At 33.1% G+C, this 16,539-nt stretch overlaps 1 protein-coding gene across 6 annotated transcripts in view; it reads right to left on the bottom strand.

The window, feature by feature from the left end:
• Nucleotides 1-16,539, bottom strand: part of HERC2 (HECT and RLD domain containing E3 ubiquitin protein ligase 2) — a 227,545-nt gene that overhangs the window by 7,278 nt on the left and 203,728 nt on the right. For all 6 annotated transcript variants that reach the window (XM_074213716.1, XM_074213717.1, XM_074213718.1 and 3 more), the window contains 7 exons: nt 16,170-16,347; nt 13,511-13,672; nt 11,793-11,884; nt 11,453-11,592; nt 9,998-10,185; nt 6,416-6,613; nt 1,190-1,273 (listed from right to left, as the gene is read on the bottom strand). In XM_074213716.1, the coding sequence (XP_074069817.1) occupies nt 1,190-1,273; nt 6,416-6,613; nt 9,998-10,185; nt 11,453-11,592; nt 11,793-11,884; nt 13,511-13,672; nt 16,170-16,347 (1,042 nt within the window). The remainder of the gene's footprint in view (nt 1-1,189; nt 1,274-6,415; nt 6,614-9,997; nt 10,186-11,452; nt 11,593-11,792; nt 11,885-13,510; nt 13,673-16,169; nt 16,348-16,539) is intronic.

The raw sequence follows: 16,539 nt of genomic DNA, 5'->3' as shown, positions 1-16,539 counted from the left end.
TCAACTGGAATTAGGAAGATATCTAAAGAGTGAACTAATTTCATTTGTGTATTAAATGTTAAGTAATTTTCAATAGAGACTTCTAATTTACTTCAAGTAAAGAACAGCTTTATCAAATTCTGAAGTACTTTGCTAAAAAAAATGTCCTTTGAAGTGAATAAATTTAGTTATGTAGAAGTCACCAGAGTTCCTGCATTCTAAACTGTACTTTTTGTTATAGTTACAAAGTCTATATCCAAATCTTAATAAGAAAAGGTCATTTCATTAAGTTAACTGAAACAATGCATTAATAATGTAGAGCAAATATTTGTGGACATAACTTCACTGGCCTCTGGCATAATATTAAATATTCCAACGTCAGTGAACAGGAAAAGAGCCACCCATGACCACTTCCATCAATGTGGTCACATGTGCTATACAACAAAGAACAAAAGTTTAATAAACTTTATTCAAAATGAACCAGTATAACTGTGGAAAGACTTCTAGTCATATAATCAACAGCAGGGTAAAAATCATGTGTTAATTTGAACAAAGGATTTTTTTTCTTCAAATTATCTGTTTCCTTTTCAAGAATTTACTGAAGTTACAAAGATAGCTAAAATGAGAACTATTTTCATTTGTGCATTAAATGACAAGAAACTTTAAAGCAACCTGTCCTTAAAATAAGAACAAGAAGTCAGGGAAAATTTTGTTTCACATCCCATCTCTGACACTTACTAGCAGTCATGTAATACTAGACAAAGCCCTAAATCTATATGGGCTTGAAGCAACTTCCTAAGACTTAGAATCAAATTTAGTTAAAATCTGCCTTGGTGGAAGGAGTTTTTCAAAAACCAAGAAAAACCAAAGATTAATCTCCTATTTATAGCAATCATCAACACAATAAACAGTAATTTATCCATTTTTTTCAACTTTTGAGTCCTATAAGCATACTTGATGTCATCAGAATTTCTTTGTTGGACACAAGATGTAGGCAGGGGAACAAAGGGCCAGAAACCTACATATATCTAATAATGCTATTATTCCTTTTTATCGAGGGATCAATAAAAATGCCTAGGGAGAGACATTTGTTCCCAATATCATCTTTTCTTTACTCCTATCATCACTGTGACATAAAATCCATTTTTCGAAAAGCATCACATAAAAGTTTCTAAGTTCTGTTACACTTTCTTTCACACATTTCTTTTACCTGTATTCTGTTTAACTCTACTACAGGACCATGCTGACGATCTCTCACCATAGTTGCTTGTACAACTTTTCGGAAAGCTGCTTCCTAAAAAGGGTCAAAATGGACAAATTTAGGATAAAATTATAAAACATTATTTATGATGTAACACAGGAAACTGTAGATAATTAAAATATTCATTTTAAAATTTTATGAAAGTTTAAATAATATAAAATATAATGTAAAATATAATATGTAATATATTTTATATTATATTTATTATTAAATATAAAATAAAATAATATAAAATATCATAAAAAACCTAGAAGTTATCTTTTCAATGCAGTTTAAATCAGTCAGTTGAAACAAATTCAAAATATCTCTCCTAATTAATACTATATATGGATATTAGGGCAGGGTATGTATAAAAAAGAGGAAGAAAAATATATCAAGTGAGGTGTGTGTCTGTGTCTGTGTGTGTGTGTGTATGTGTGTGTGCACGCTTGCACGAGAGAGAGAGAGAGAGAGAGAGAGAGAGAGAGAGAGAGAGAGAGAGAGAGAGATCCACCCACCCTGGAAGTGGGTATCTGATAGAAACTTGAATACTGAAATGGTCCATATACAACATAGCTTCCGGAAAAAAAAAAACAATAATCATAACATTCTGCAATTTCTTTCATCTTTGACCTGTGGAACAAAAAAGAAGCAGAAGTCCTTCAGGTATATAGAGAGTTGACTGGAAGAATTGATAAGTCAATCAAAATTTTTTCTGGGACCAACAGAAATGCTTCATAGATAATCCAACAGCAAGAATTTATTAAATTCTACTATGACCCAGGTACTATGTTTGGCACTGGGCAAACAAAGAATTAAACAATTTCAACTCTCCAGGAGCTTCTATTCTAAAGGAGGCACATGTACATATCTGTACATATCTAAGGCTTATATTTATCCTAGAGGGATATCATGACTTGAAGCATGATTAGGTATCTGTACTGTCTGGCACCAGTGAAACCCTGAGGGCCACCAGGCTATCTAAAGATGCTGAAGTAGCCCAGGTCAGCAAAAGTAAAGGTCAAAACTTCTAGAGTGATCACTGTAGGACTGGGACAATGAGAGACCTCTGTACATTTATATTGAACAAGATAGGGAGGCAAGTCTATTTTTTTAAAGGTGTTTTCGATGCATAAGATTATTCTCAAAAACATTTCTTTTTTATAAATATCAGAAAGTATATATGATACCTTAATTACCTTTGGTGATAAGGTTTGTGAATTTTTCTAAGCATCTAGAATCTGTCCTGTTTTTTCAGCTCTCTTTGGAATTAATCAATAGCTTCAAAATTATATTACCTACAGACTATGAGCCTTCTTTGTATATATATGGAAAAGTCTATTTGTTCTTCCCAGAACCTGGAACATAGCAGATACTTACTGCTGACTATCATTGTTTTTTTTAAGCATTATTTCTGCTTCCCTCACATAGCATATCTGGGAACTATGATGTTAATTACGGTGATTTCACTGTTGTTGATGGTAGAAGATTGACTTAAAATTTAGTTGTTTTTTTATTTATAACATTTATAACATTTCTGTTATAACTTAACTTGGTAGGCACTGTAGGTATTATTATTCCCAGGAAACTAAGATTCCAAGAGATTTAAATGAATTGTCCACTATCACACAGCTAATAAGTACTAAAAGCATAATTGTTAACCTGAGTACATATCTCCCTTGTCTTGTAAGTACTCGTTATTTTATACCACACAGCCTACATAAGATCAACAGACTTGTCTAATAAAAACTTGAATACTTAGATACTGAAATAGTTCATACACAATAAAGTTTCTAGAAAAAATAATCATAACACTACAAATATTAATGTATATCAATTAGTTCTTTACTTTCTGTGATTACAAGAGCCCTCTCAGAATGATATCATGTTTAATACTTGTTAATTTCCTGCTCTGAAAATACAACTTGTCAGGAATTTTTCATTATCTGTAAAAAATGCCTTTTCATTTAGATCTTTCTACACATTTAGTGAATACTTTGCTTAGAAATATATATTTCTTATTTCTTCAAGAATAATTCCCCAAGGGAGCATGCAGTGGAAAGAGTACCAGTCCTGGAATCAGGAGGACTCGAGTTCAAATGCAACCGACCAAAAAGAAAAAAATCATTCCCCAATAGGTAAGTGGTCAAGGGGTATAAAGTTTGCAAAAGAAGAAAAGCAGACTAGCAAGGATTATACAAAAGAATGCTCTAAATACATTATACAAAAGAATGCTCCAAATACCTAAGAGAAATTTAAATTAGACCACTTCTGAGGTTTTTAACCTAAAAGACATCAGAATGGCAAAAATGACAAAAGACAAAAACATTAAAAACGTAAAGGGTCTATAGGACAAAAAGACACACTTATGCATTATTGGTACTGCTGGAAAATAATCCTCATATAGTATAGCACATAAAAAATATGAAATTATATCACCAAAGTCATCAAATTGTACACTCTTAGACACAATGATATCATTCTTAAGCACAAACCCCAAGGAAATCAGAGGGAAGATCCTATTCACACAAAAACTTGTAAGGCAGCGTTTTGTTTTGTTTTTTGAAAAAGCAAAGAACTGGAAAGAAAATTGCTGCTGACTAGTTAGTAACTGAACAAATCATGGTTCACAAAATATAATGTATTATTGCTACACTATTAAAAAAAATTATAAATATCAAGAATTTGAGCAAGTTGGAAAGTTTCTTTTTATGAACTAATACACAGAAAGAGGAGAAATAGCAAAACAATGTATATGATAGCCACAATAATGTAAAATAAAATAGCACTGAAAGACTTTAGAACACTAACCAAGGCCAAGATCATTTGGGTCCTCAGAATACTAAAGATGAAGCACAGACACTCCCCCTCTGGAGACAGGAGGCTCAAGCAGCAGAACAAAGTAAAACATGTCAGACATGGACAATGTGGTGGTTTGTCTTTTTGCTCTGCTATATACACTTTTTGGTTCACAAAAAACTTTCTGATCATTATTTCACTTTAACTTCAAAACAATCCTTCAAGGTAGGTGCTATTACTACCTTCATTTCACAGATGGGAAAACTGAGACTAAGAAAGATTAACTAACTTGTCCAGAATCACACAATTACTAAGTGTCTGTAATAGGATCTGAATTCAGGTCTTCCTGACTACAAGCCCAAAACTATCTATTTCCCCACCCAGTTGATGGACAAGAGAAGCTTCTATAGGGGAGTCTGAGACGGGAATCAATGAGAACTGACATTATTTGGGGGGGGGGGTTGAATTTCAATCAAACCTAAGGAAAAAAAAGTTAAGAAAAAAATAAGCTTCCCCAAATCTCTTCTCAAGTCAACAATCTGGTCATCTAGTTTGTGTGGTGAAGTTTTTATGCATCTCTCTCCTGCTGCTAATATTTTACTTTATTGGTTATAAGCATTTCTATTTCTAAAAGGGTTAAGGGAAAGAAGAGCAACTTCAAATTAATTAAGTTTGCTATTTGTAAGTAATAGAAATTTAAATTGTTAGTTAAAATCAAAATATAAGCTCATTACAATAATCACAAATATGTAAGATATGATTATTTGTAAAAATATATAGTTTTTTAATCCCTTAATGTTGTATACCAGCTTGCTCGAAATCTGTATGTAGGCACTACACAAATATCAAAATTCCATAACAGTTTATAAAATTCATAAAATATTACATCATTAACATAGTACTTCTAGCCAATTATCCTTTCCAATTTATGTGGACCTTAGTGCTTGTTTTCTAGCTATTGTATTTTCAAAAGATCATATATCTAGGCTAGAAGTCACCTCAGAGAGCATCTCGTCCCACTCCCTGCTTTTTCAGATGAGGAAAAAGAGGCAGTTTTGACCAAGATAATTTACATAAACCCAAGTCATATGACTTTAGAGTCTCATTTTGTTTTTCTTATATCCCGACAGGAAAGTTTCTGAAAAAACAGAACTGCATTTCATTCATCTTTTCAAAGAACACATTCAGCATCCAACCCATAGAACAAAGTTTTATAAGTGAATTAAAGTGACTCATCTGAGATTTCAAAGCTAGCTAGCGATAGAACTAAAACAGAGACAAAGCTCTCGTTATTTTAGAGAATACAACGTTTACCCCTTTTTGACACCTAAATATCTTATTTTAACACAAAACCTCAAAGTGATCCCTGATGAATAAGCACTCAAAAAAAGGATAGTTTAATATTAACAAAAGGCATCATCATTTTTGAAATCTTATTCCAGCACTAGTCAATGTATTCCCTAAAAAATTTCTGGTAAAACAGCATCTGATGTCATTTTCTGGCCACCATTCTATAATTCAAAGAGAAATCCCTATTTTACCTCTATATAACTTGCTGGACATTCACTGTAACATAGACCAAAACAGTTTTGTAACCTACCTTGCCACAGGATCTGATAAAAATAGTATTTAGCTTAAGTATCTTTAAATAGAACATCTTCAACAGGATTTTTATGATAATGGCTATTATTATTATTATTATTATTATTATTATATTACTGCTGCTGCTCCTCCTCCTCCTCCTTCACTCCTACCCCCACCCTATCCTCCTCCTCCTGCTATTTGGGGGAACCAACGGGGGTTAAATAACTTGCCCAGGGGGGCAACTAGGTGGTGCAGCAGATAGTGCACCGGCCCTGGAGTCAGGAGTACCTGAATTCAAATCTGGCCTCAGACATTTAATAATTACACAGCTGTGTGGCCTTGGGCAAGCCACTTAACCCCATTGCCTTGAAAAAAAATAAAATAAAATAATATAACTTGCCCAGAGTCACACAGTCTGAGACCAGATTAGAACTATAGGACTGATCATAATCAATTATTTTTAAATGATTCTGAAAGGATAAATTATTTTGTAGTATCTAGCAGAGCAGAGTAATAATACTGACTACAGCAAAATAGCAATAAAATAGTAAACTGAACTAAGTTTTTCACTTTTTAATTTTTTTTAAAAACCATAATCAAGAGGCGGCTAGGTGGCAGAGTGAATAGAGCACAGGCCCTGGAGTCAGGAGTACCTGAGTTCAAATCCAATCTCAGACACTTAATAATTACCTAGCTGTGTGGCCTTGGGCAAGCCATTTAACTTCATTGCCTTACAGAAAAAAAAAAATATAATTAAGTTTAATTGAGCAAAGGTGTCATTTAAAATACTATAGCAAAGATTTTCACAAGTACCTTTCCCTGAGATATCAGAATTCCCCGTAATGTGTCAAATCCAACTGAAGGTCCTTGGCCAGTTTCATCAAGACGCCCCTCAAGATCAAACATGGGAATGCATGGACAAAAGAGTTCTGAGATATGATGTAATAACAATAGTCTGTTTCGCAAAGATATTATTGGGATTTCCTGTAAATGGTTGTATTCCATAGGAACCTGGGAAGGGGGAAAATTGGAGAATCAGATATGTTTAAACATCAATGTTTAAATATAAAATGGTCAGAAGATTGTATAGAATTCTATCTTCCATTAAGCTATCAAATTGTCTTCCTAAAGTGAAAGACTGACCATGTCCCTTTACCAAACACCTGCCCCTGCCATCTAATAAATTCCCTATTACCTAAGATCCTTTTTTGGCTCTCAAAATCCTTCAGAACCTTCCTCCTACAAACCCATCTGAGTCCTAATTAAAGTTAATGTCTTCCTTCTGAGATTTTCTCAAATTCATCTTGTATATAATTTTTGACACAGAACAATTTATCATACTGTTCATCTCCCCATACCTCCCAAATTAGATTTTGGGCACTTTGAGGAAAAGACTGCTTATATCCCCAGAATTTAGTACAGTATATGGAACATTGGAGGGACTTAATAAATCTTAATGTTTGACTTGGTATACTGCATTTCCATTTCAAATTTTCTACTAAATTCTGATCTTTTCTTTTCTTTTTTTTTTTTTAAAGGTTTTTGCAAGGCAAATGGGGTTAAGTGGCTTGCCCAAGGCCACACAGCTAGGTAATTATTAAGTGTCTGAGACTGGATTTGAACTCAGGTACTACTGACTCCAGGGCCAGTGCTCTATTCACTGTGCCACCTAGCCACCCCAATTCTGATCTTTTCTTAAAGAATACATAATATAGGGATTATGAACATTAATTTTATTTCCTTTTCATCACACTCTTGGACTTTCTCTCTTTTTGCCTTTCATAATCCTCTTTACCAAAAAGGTGGCAGAAAAAAATGTGATCAAACACAAACACGATATGACTGAAGTGACTTAAATATATTCAATTAACCTTCCTCTTCACCCGAGTCTCCAATAATTGGATCTTAATGTCTCCATTATGATCCACTCTCTGAAGTTAATATTTGATTTGCTTATGAATATTTACTTCCTAAATCTACCTAACTCCTGCTCCCTGGAACTAACTGTTCTGATACAAATTTATTATATTTCTACCCCAAACTCTATTATGTGTTTATAAGAATGAGACTGAAATGATAACCCACTCCTTTAATTCTCTAATTTTTGTCCATTCTTCTTTTATACCCCAATTTTGGAAATTAAGTTCCCCCTTCTTCCTCTTTACTTTCCTAGGGTATTGTTCCCCATCTTTTAATCTTCCCTCTTCCTTAAAATCCCAACCTAACAAATCAATCCAGCCCCTGTGCTTGTCTTAACTCTGATCTTCAAAAACATCAGGATTTTGAAGGATCACTTTTCTTTTCTCCAATAATGATAACAATGACTAGCACTTATAATAGTACTTTAAAGTTTACAAAGAACTTAAATATTTTCTCATTTTATCTTCACAATGCTGAGAGATAGGTGGCATTATTATTTTCATCTTATATATGAGGAAATCAAGGCAGTGACTTGCCCAGGTAACAACTATTTTTTGAGGCTGGATCTGAAGTCATGTTTTCTGGGCTCTAGTTCTAGTGTTCAGTTCACTGTACCACTTACTGTATAAATATAAGCACTATAAGCACTATATCATTAGTTCACCACTTCCAATTTTTCAAAAGTTTTACCTTTCTAAAATTCTCTTAATTTATGTATTTGGCATGTGAAAGTTTCTACTCAACTCTGTCTTTTTATTAGGAATGCTTCAAAGCATCTCTGTTCCATTAAAGGAATGCAGGAATATATTTATTCTTGCAGGTTAAATTTGTTGAAAGGTTTTATCTTTTACTTTTTCAAATACTGTTTTCTAAGATTTTTTTCTCCTTCATGGCAGTTGCTGCCCAATATTCTGTGCTTCTAATGATGGTTCTTTAATGTTTTAATCCATTTCTTTCATGCAGTTTTATTATTATTTTTAAAATTTTAGCTGTAAGCTGTAAGCTCATGATGCAATTACTAGTAGTTTTTCATTTTATGGTTTCTTTCAGAATGATTGGTGGATTTCTTTCTATTTTACTTATCCTCTAGTACCAATGATTTGTAGTTTTCTGTTATGATTTTTTGAAACATGTTATCTATGATTTTTTTTTAAATTATGGTTTTCAAGAAGTTTCCAAATTGTTATAAGGTCATTTACCTTTCCTAGTAGCTATCTTATAGTTGTTTTTATTTTTTCCAACTTTTGATTTTGGCTTTGTTATTACATTTAGGTAGTAGGCAGTTAAGATGGCAAAGCATATAGAGAAATGGGTCTGGAGTCAGGAAGACTGCTCTTTCTGAGTTCAAATCTGGCTTCAGACACTTACTAGTTATAAGATCCTGGGCAAGTCACTTAAACTTTGCTTGCCTCAGTTTCCTCATCTGTAACTGTACACTCAAGTGTAAGAGCACTTACCTCCTAGCATTATTATAAGGATAAAATAAGGGGAAAAAAATAATTGTAAAGCATCAAGCACAGTGCCTAACACATAGTAGGCACTTTATAAATGTGAGATATCATCATCATCATTATTATTTTTATTGTCTCCTGAAGTCAAGAATTAATTATATTTGTTCCCTTCCAAATTTCAGGAAGTCAGCTACTTAGGCAAGTTGTTCTATTTATTTTCTTTCTGATTTTTTTCCCTTCAGAACTCTTATTTAATTCTTATCATTTGCTTGTATGTAATAATTCAGGAGTTCTAGAATTTTCTTTTTCTGCTCTTCTTTACATGTTAAAATATTGCTTTGATAGCTAAATGTGTAAATAGTAATTAAAACTTGTCATCAGTTTGGCTGCTTAAACAACATTCAAATCCTATGAAGTTCAATTACCTTTGGAAAGAAATGTTTGGGATGTGCCTTCAAAAAGACTTGTGTCTACTAATAGACAGCTATTTTTGTTTCTATTGGAAAAACTCCATGTATGCTTCATAATGAAGAATTAAAGCATATGTAGAACAGAGGTGAGGAATATTTTTTTCTGCCAAGAGCCATTTAGATATTTATAAAATCATTGGCAGGTTATACTTGATCAAACAAAACATTTAATTAATTCAACCCTAAAAAGCTACTAGATATACTGAATTTTTGAGTCCTGCCTGCAGTTACCTTGGCAACACTAGACTAATATGGATTGTGAGCCAGAGGTTTCCCATCTCTGACACAGAGAGACAAAGTTAAAGTTTTCTTCAATATAAATTCTGGAGCTCCTAAATATAATTCTTACTATCTTCTAAAAGACTCAGGAAAATATTTTAGAAACTATAATGACAATCAATGAAAAAAGTGTGAGATTCAAATTTAATGTAATTTAATGTAATTCAACTTTAATGTAATTTTTCAGTTTATTATTAAAGCAAAGTGATATGTTTTGTTTTTAATTCTTAAATTCAAAATTTTATAAGTATATTGGCTATAAAGGGGTACTTTACCTGTGTTGGAAGCTTCCCGGCATTGGCAGGTTTACTAGTGGACCATGCTAGGGTGTGTGCTGAACCACAAGCCACCCTATTGATCTTTTTACCCTGAAGTGCTGCAACCAACCGAGGTCTCTGGATTGCATTAGTTGTTCCATCCCCAAGTTGTCCCTCATCATTGTCACCCCAAGTATAAACTTCACCTAAATAAAGATTAAAAAATTACTTTAACATTAACACTAGTCTAATTAGAAGCTTCAGGATTCACTTGGAATTAGAGTAAAGCTTAACAAAATATGCTATAGCTACTCACTAATTTTAGATCCTCCATTATTTGTCACATGTTAGAAAAAAACTAACAAAAGGAAAAAATTATACCACTGGATTGTCCAGCTCTTCTCTCTCTCTTTTTTTTTTTAGGTTTTTTGGCAAGGCAATGGGGTTAAGTGGCTTGCCCAAGGCCACATGGCTAGGTTATTATCAAGTGTCTGAGGCCGGATTTGAACTCAGGTACTCCTGACTCTAGGGCCGATGCTCTATCCACTGTGCCACCTAGCCACCCCTCTTCTCTCTAACTCTTAATGTAGCTTTTGTCTTCTAACAATAGGCCTTGAAAAATATTATTTGTTATATAGCATAGCTATCTAAGGGGGGGATTCGAGGGAAAGTCACTGGGAAAAATTCTAAAGATATAAAAAAACAAAAGATATCGATAAAATTTAAAATCCAAATATGGTTTATTTTATTTGGAGACTATAACATAACTAAATACACCTTACTAAAGACAAATAATGCTGGATATCATGAAAACAGACTAAAGGCATAATTAGTTAACTGGGTTCATGTTAGAATCTTATTAATAAACATATAAAAACAAGACTTTAAAATCTCAGTCAATAATAATAATAATAATAATAATAATAACAATAATAATGTTTATGCATTGGTGACATATTATCTGACATCTACAGACATTCTACAATATATTGATGTCTATGTTATCAAATATTAATTTATAACCTCTCAATTAATACTTCTAAAATGAGTTTAACCTAAGAATATTATCTGACTTATTTATAAAAGGAAGATTTGAATGAAAAACACCTATTCCTTTAACTACAGTTAATGTGTTTGAAAGCATAGGGTATAAAAAGTACAGCTTATTTAAAATTAATATTATAGGACTTAGAGAAGTAACTTTAGAGACCACTGGGGCACAGAGAGAGTTAAAGTAACTTGCCTAAAAGACAAAGATTATGTTGGTGGTAAAGAATAACAGAGCTAGGATTTGAAACCAAGACTGAAAATTCCAAATCCAGAACTCTTTTGGCTATATTATCTTTAATTCAACCACCTTGAATAATTATGAATTTTAGCATAATGACTGACAACTAATCATGGCATTTTAATAAGTTCTTTTTGTGATTTGGAACATTTTGAGTAGAAATTTTTTTTTTCCCACATACATACCATCTTCAGTGCAGCACACACAGTGTAAAGAACCAGTAGCAATTGCTATGACTTTCTTTCCCTGTAGTCCTTGTACTTGTCGAGGCCGTCTAACATGGTCATCTGATCCATGACCCAGCCTGTGATAATCACCTTTACCCCTGGGCACAAATGAAATTGATTAGATATCTATCAAACTATTTACTGTCATTTCACACCCCCATTTTCAGGCACAAATGATTAAATAAAGACTAAAGTTTTTAACTATTTTTAAGTTTACTGCCTGATACAGGGCTGTTATACAATCATAAACTTGTTATTTTTTTCCCTAAATTATGAAATTCCATAAAACCAAACCTACCAAGTATAAACTGCTCCAGACTTGGTAAGTGCAACAGAAAACTGTGATCCACACTCTACTTTAACCACTCCAAGACCGGTGAGAGAATCAATCTAAAGAACAATAAAAAATAATTAAATGAGATTCTATTGTATGTGGCTACCACCAAAACATTATGAAACTAATGGGAAGTATTAAAATATTCTTATGTAAAACAACAAATATTCTAAATCAAAACTACAGGTTTTTATATTACAGACTTTACTATTCAGGTTTTATATTTGATATTAAAATTCAAGAATAACATAATCCCTTCAATGTATATTCCAGTATTATATATCACAACCCTTCTTTTCAAAAATTTCTCTATAATCCATTAAGCATTATTTATTTTTATCCACATGTATAAAAGGCTAAAGATGTTGATATCTGTGGTCTATACTTCTTTAAATTTGTTTAGTAAGCAGAAGGAAAAGTGGTAAAGAATTTAATATTTTCTAGAAAATGATTCTCTAATGTATATTAAATTAAAAATATGCTCTGGTTAACTTATTAAATTACAGCAAATAAACAACAAGAGTCAATTATTTTAAACATTATTACATATTTAGGTCTCTATCTGAGCTTTCAAAATAGGAGATGAAGTAAGAAATGTCTTAAAAATGAGTTTATGGGACAAAATATTTATCTTAGTTCTTTTTATGGTGGCTAAGAACTGGAAATTGAGGAGAGAATCATCAGTTGAGGAATGGCTGAACAACTTATGGTATATGATTGTAATGGAATAATATTATGCTACAAAAAATGACAAGCAGGATGATTTCAGAAAAACCTATTAAGACTTACATAAATTGATACAAAGTGAAGTGAGCAGAACCAGGAGAATGTTGTACACAGTACAGCAACTCTGTACAATGAAGAACTGTGAATGACTTAGCTATTCTCAGCAATATAATGATCCAAGACAATCCCAAAGGACTCATAATAAAACATGCTATCTGCCTCCAGAGAAAGAACTGATCAATCTGAATATAAATTGAAGCATACTATTTTTACTTATTTTTTGTTTTTAAACATTCTTGTAAAAAAGATAATAAGGGAATGTTTTACATTTATAATCTCTATCAGATTCTTTATCACCTCAAGAGAGATAGGTAATGGAAGGAAGAAAGGATAAAATTTTGAACTCAAAATTTTAAAATGGAGCAGCTAGATGGCACAGTGGATAGAGCACTGGCTCTGGAGTCGAGGGGACCTGAGTTCAAATCCTGCCTCAGACAACTTAATAATTGCCTAGCTGTGTAATCTTGGGCAAATCACTTAACCCCACTGCCTTGCAAAAAATAAAAATTAAAAAAAACTTAAAAAAAAGAATGTTAAAAGAATGTTAAGACTCTTTTTACTTGTAAATGGAGGAAATATATACATGCATTACACACATACATACATACACACACACATATATTTAAAAATGAATATACTGTAAGATATTTTCTTTAACAATCTCTAATCTTAAATAAGAGGTCATTATTTGGGAAAAGCACATAATTATGTGACTTTGAACATCAACTCTGGGTCCATAAAAATTTGATACTGGTACATAACACACAAAAAGAAAGGAACAGCTGATTAATAAGTTCCTTTCTGAAATTAAACTGATTCTCTGTATGTCAATTAATCTTCAATCAGTTCTTTTCTAAGCCAGTGCTTTACATGTAATAAAAATAAGCCTGATATACCTTCATTGGCACTTTACAGCCATCACTGCCTCCTCTGCCAAGTTTTCCATAGTCCCCATCACCCCAGGACCAGACAGTATCATCATCAGTGAGGCAAAGTGTCTGTGCATCTCCACTGCCACAGGCAATATCAATAACTCGATAGCCTTGGAGAGCTTCCACCTTATGGGAAAAGAAATCATCCTTTATTAAACTTGAACTTGATATAGATAAAATTAATTGTCCCATTTAACCACACAGATAAAACAAAGCCAGAATGCAAAGGGCAGAGCAAATTTCCTAAGCAAATTTGGCAATTTTAAAGTGAAATAATGGAAAATGTGATGCTTATATAGACCATACAGGAAATAATTTGTAGCAATATTTAAAAAATCTTAACTTTAGCAGAAAACAACCCTATGAGTAAAAGCAGTGGCTAGAAAATCCTATACTGAGGTTACTCTGATGAAACAGTAGCTCTCTAACCTTTAGGAAGTTATCACTCTAAATGAATTATTAATCTACTATTTATATAATAAAACATGCAGTAAGTCTTTTGAAGTTACAGTCATTGAGTTAAATGTCAGATGACATACTAATATTGTTTCATTATTAACTAAGTCAATATAATTAAAATACTAGCCAATTTTAATTAATCAACAAATATTTGTTAAGCACCTGCTATCTATCAGGCACTATGCTAGGGATATAAGTATAAAGAATGAAACCATCCCTACTCACAAGTAGATCAGATTTCCTGAGGGAGAGACAATGGGAAAAATAATTTCATATATAAAATATGTAGCATAAATACAAAGTGAATAAATAGAAATATGTACAAAGATTTTAAATACAAGGTAATCTGTGAGGAAAAACCATTAGCAATTGGGGGCATGGAGAAGATTGTGTTTGAGTTGAGTCTTAAGGAAAGGGTAGAGTTACAAATTTCAGGAGATGCCTAATCCTGTGTGAAGAATATGAGAAAATTAGCTTGATTGGATCAAACAGTTCAGGTGGAATAGTAATGTTCAGAGATGATGAAAGACAGGTGGCAGTCAGAATGCATAGTACTTTAAAAACTATAAATTGAATTTATATTTTATCCTAGAGACTAAGATAAAGCCCTTGGAAAATTTGGAAGAAGGGAAGGGGGAAAGACAATGAGTTCATTTTTAAAATGTTGAGTGAGATGTCTCAAGGATATCAGTTTGAAATAGCCAATAAGCGACTGGAAATGTAAGAATAGAAGACAGAACGATCTGAGAGTCATCTGCAGAAAAGATAAAGTTAAATCCAAAGACGTTGATGAGATTACTGAAAGAGTATAGAGGAGAAAAAGACTATGACCCAGGAAAGAACCCACATGTAGGGGTGTTAGTGAGACAAGGGGAACACAGAAAGAGAAATGTCATAAAAACCCAGAGAGGAGAGACTATGCAGAAGGAGAGGGTGGTCAGAAACGTCAGAAGAAGCAGATAGGTCCAGAAGGATGAGGACAGAAAGGATCGTAAGATTTGGCAATCACTACTAATTTTGGAAAAAATAGTTTTAACTGGATGATAAAGTTAGAATCCAGACTGTAAAGGGTGGAACAGTAAAATGAAGAAATTGGTGGCAACACATAGAGTAAAATCTAGCTAAGAAAAGAAAGAGAAATACAGGACAAGAACTTAAGAGGGTGGCAGCATTAATGAAGATTCAAGGTTGGGAGGAAACCTGGGAATATTTCCCAGCAGTACTAAAGGAACCAGCAAAAAGGGAAAATTTTAAGGACTGAGAGGCAACGAAGGGCAGGGGAGAGGGGAAAAAAGATTGTGAATGCAGTTACTAAAGTTATGAGGTCAGATTCAGTGCTTTTGTGGACAAGTTAGCCTTGGCAAGGAGAAGAGTGACCAAATTGTCAGAGATTAGGGAAAAGGAGGAGAAAATGAAAGGTGATTTTCAGGGGTTTTGAGATGAAGTGAATGGGAGAGGTGGGACTCAAATCATATAATCTCAATTTTCTCAATAAAGAAAAGGTCAGGACTTGAATGATAGAAGGGGTAAGGAGAGTTATGGGAAGCCTGAGGAAGGAAGGGATGGAAGAACTTCTGTGGGGACTGAGAAATTAGCTTGAGAGAACTAAAATGAATTTCCTGAGGCAGAAAGGACCCAGTTGAGATACAATGAAACATTACCCAGACAACAGTTAGGAATCTTCCTCCAGCTGCATTAGCATCTTATGATGTGGAGGTAGATCAACAGAAATGATTAACATCTGAGGTTTTGCAAGAGATGAGCAGTTAGAACAAAGGGCAAGGAACATGAGAGCAGAAGACAAGATCAAGATGAAATGATCAACTATTAAATTGAGATTAGAGATGGAGGAAAATGAAGTCAGAACCAAGGTAATTAGGATTAGAAAGACTGAAGGGCTCAATGAATATGAAAAATATATTTAGGATGAGTGAGATCTAGAAAGAAGTATAATTATAAGAGGCTATGGTCAAATATGAGAATGTCACTTTAAATACAAATTAAAGTGTCAATTTAAATGCTATTGTCAACATACACAAAGATAACCTAGTTTGACCAAAAATGAAGTCTGTGAAATAAACTAATAGTCAGCCTATCTCCTTAAATGAGAAAAATAAAACCCAAATTCCTTAGTTTCATATGATTTCTAAGGCATCTTTCTTACCAACTTAGGTTTTAACTGATCTTCACTATCTCCATGACCGAGGCGGCCATATCTTCCTTTACCCCATGTATACAGGTCACCAGCTGCTGTAATACATGCACTGTGTGCTCCACCTGCAGCAATATCAACCACTTCTATTCCCCGCAAAGATTCAATTACACGTGGGCGATCACACGGACTACACAAAACAAATAAATAAAATAGGCTGACAACAAGAATTATGATTAGATATTTAAAGACATTATATCCCCTTACCCATTGTTTGAAAAAAAATTCCTCCCAATTGGTGCAGTTGTGTTGTGAGCTAAGTTTTCCTCAATAAAGCATGTAAGTAGTCATAAAAGCAAATCAGTATCTGTGACATATCTAT

This window comes from Macrotis lagotis, chromosome 1 (genome assembly GCF_037893015.1).
Source record: "Macrotis lagotis isolate mMagLag1 chromosome 1, bilby.v1.9.chrom.fasta, whole genome shotgun sequence".
Lineage (NCBI taxonomy): Eukaryota > Metazoa > Chordata > Mammalia > Peramelemorphia > Peramelidae > Macrotis > Macrotis lagotis.
The sequence above is the reverse complement of the archived record's forward strand: the minus strand, read 5'-3'. Positions and strand labels throughout refer to the sequence as shown.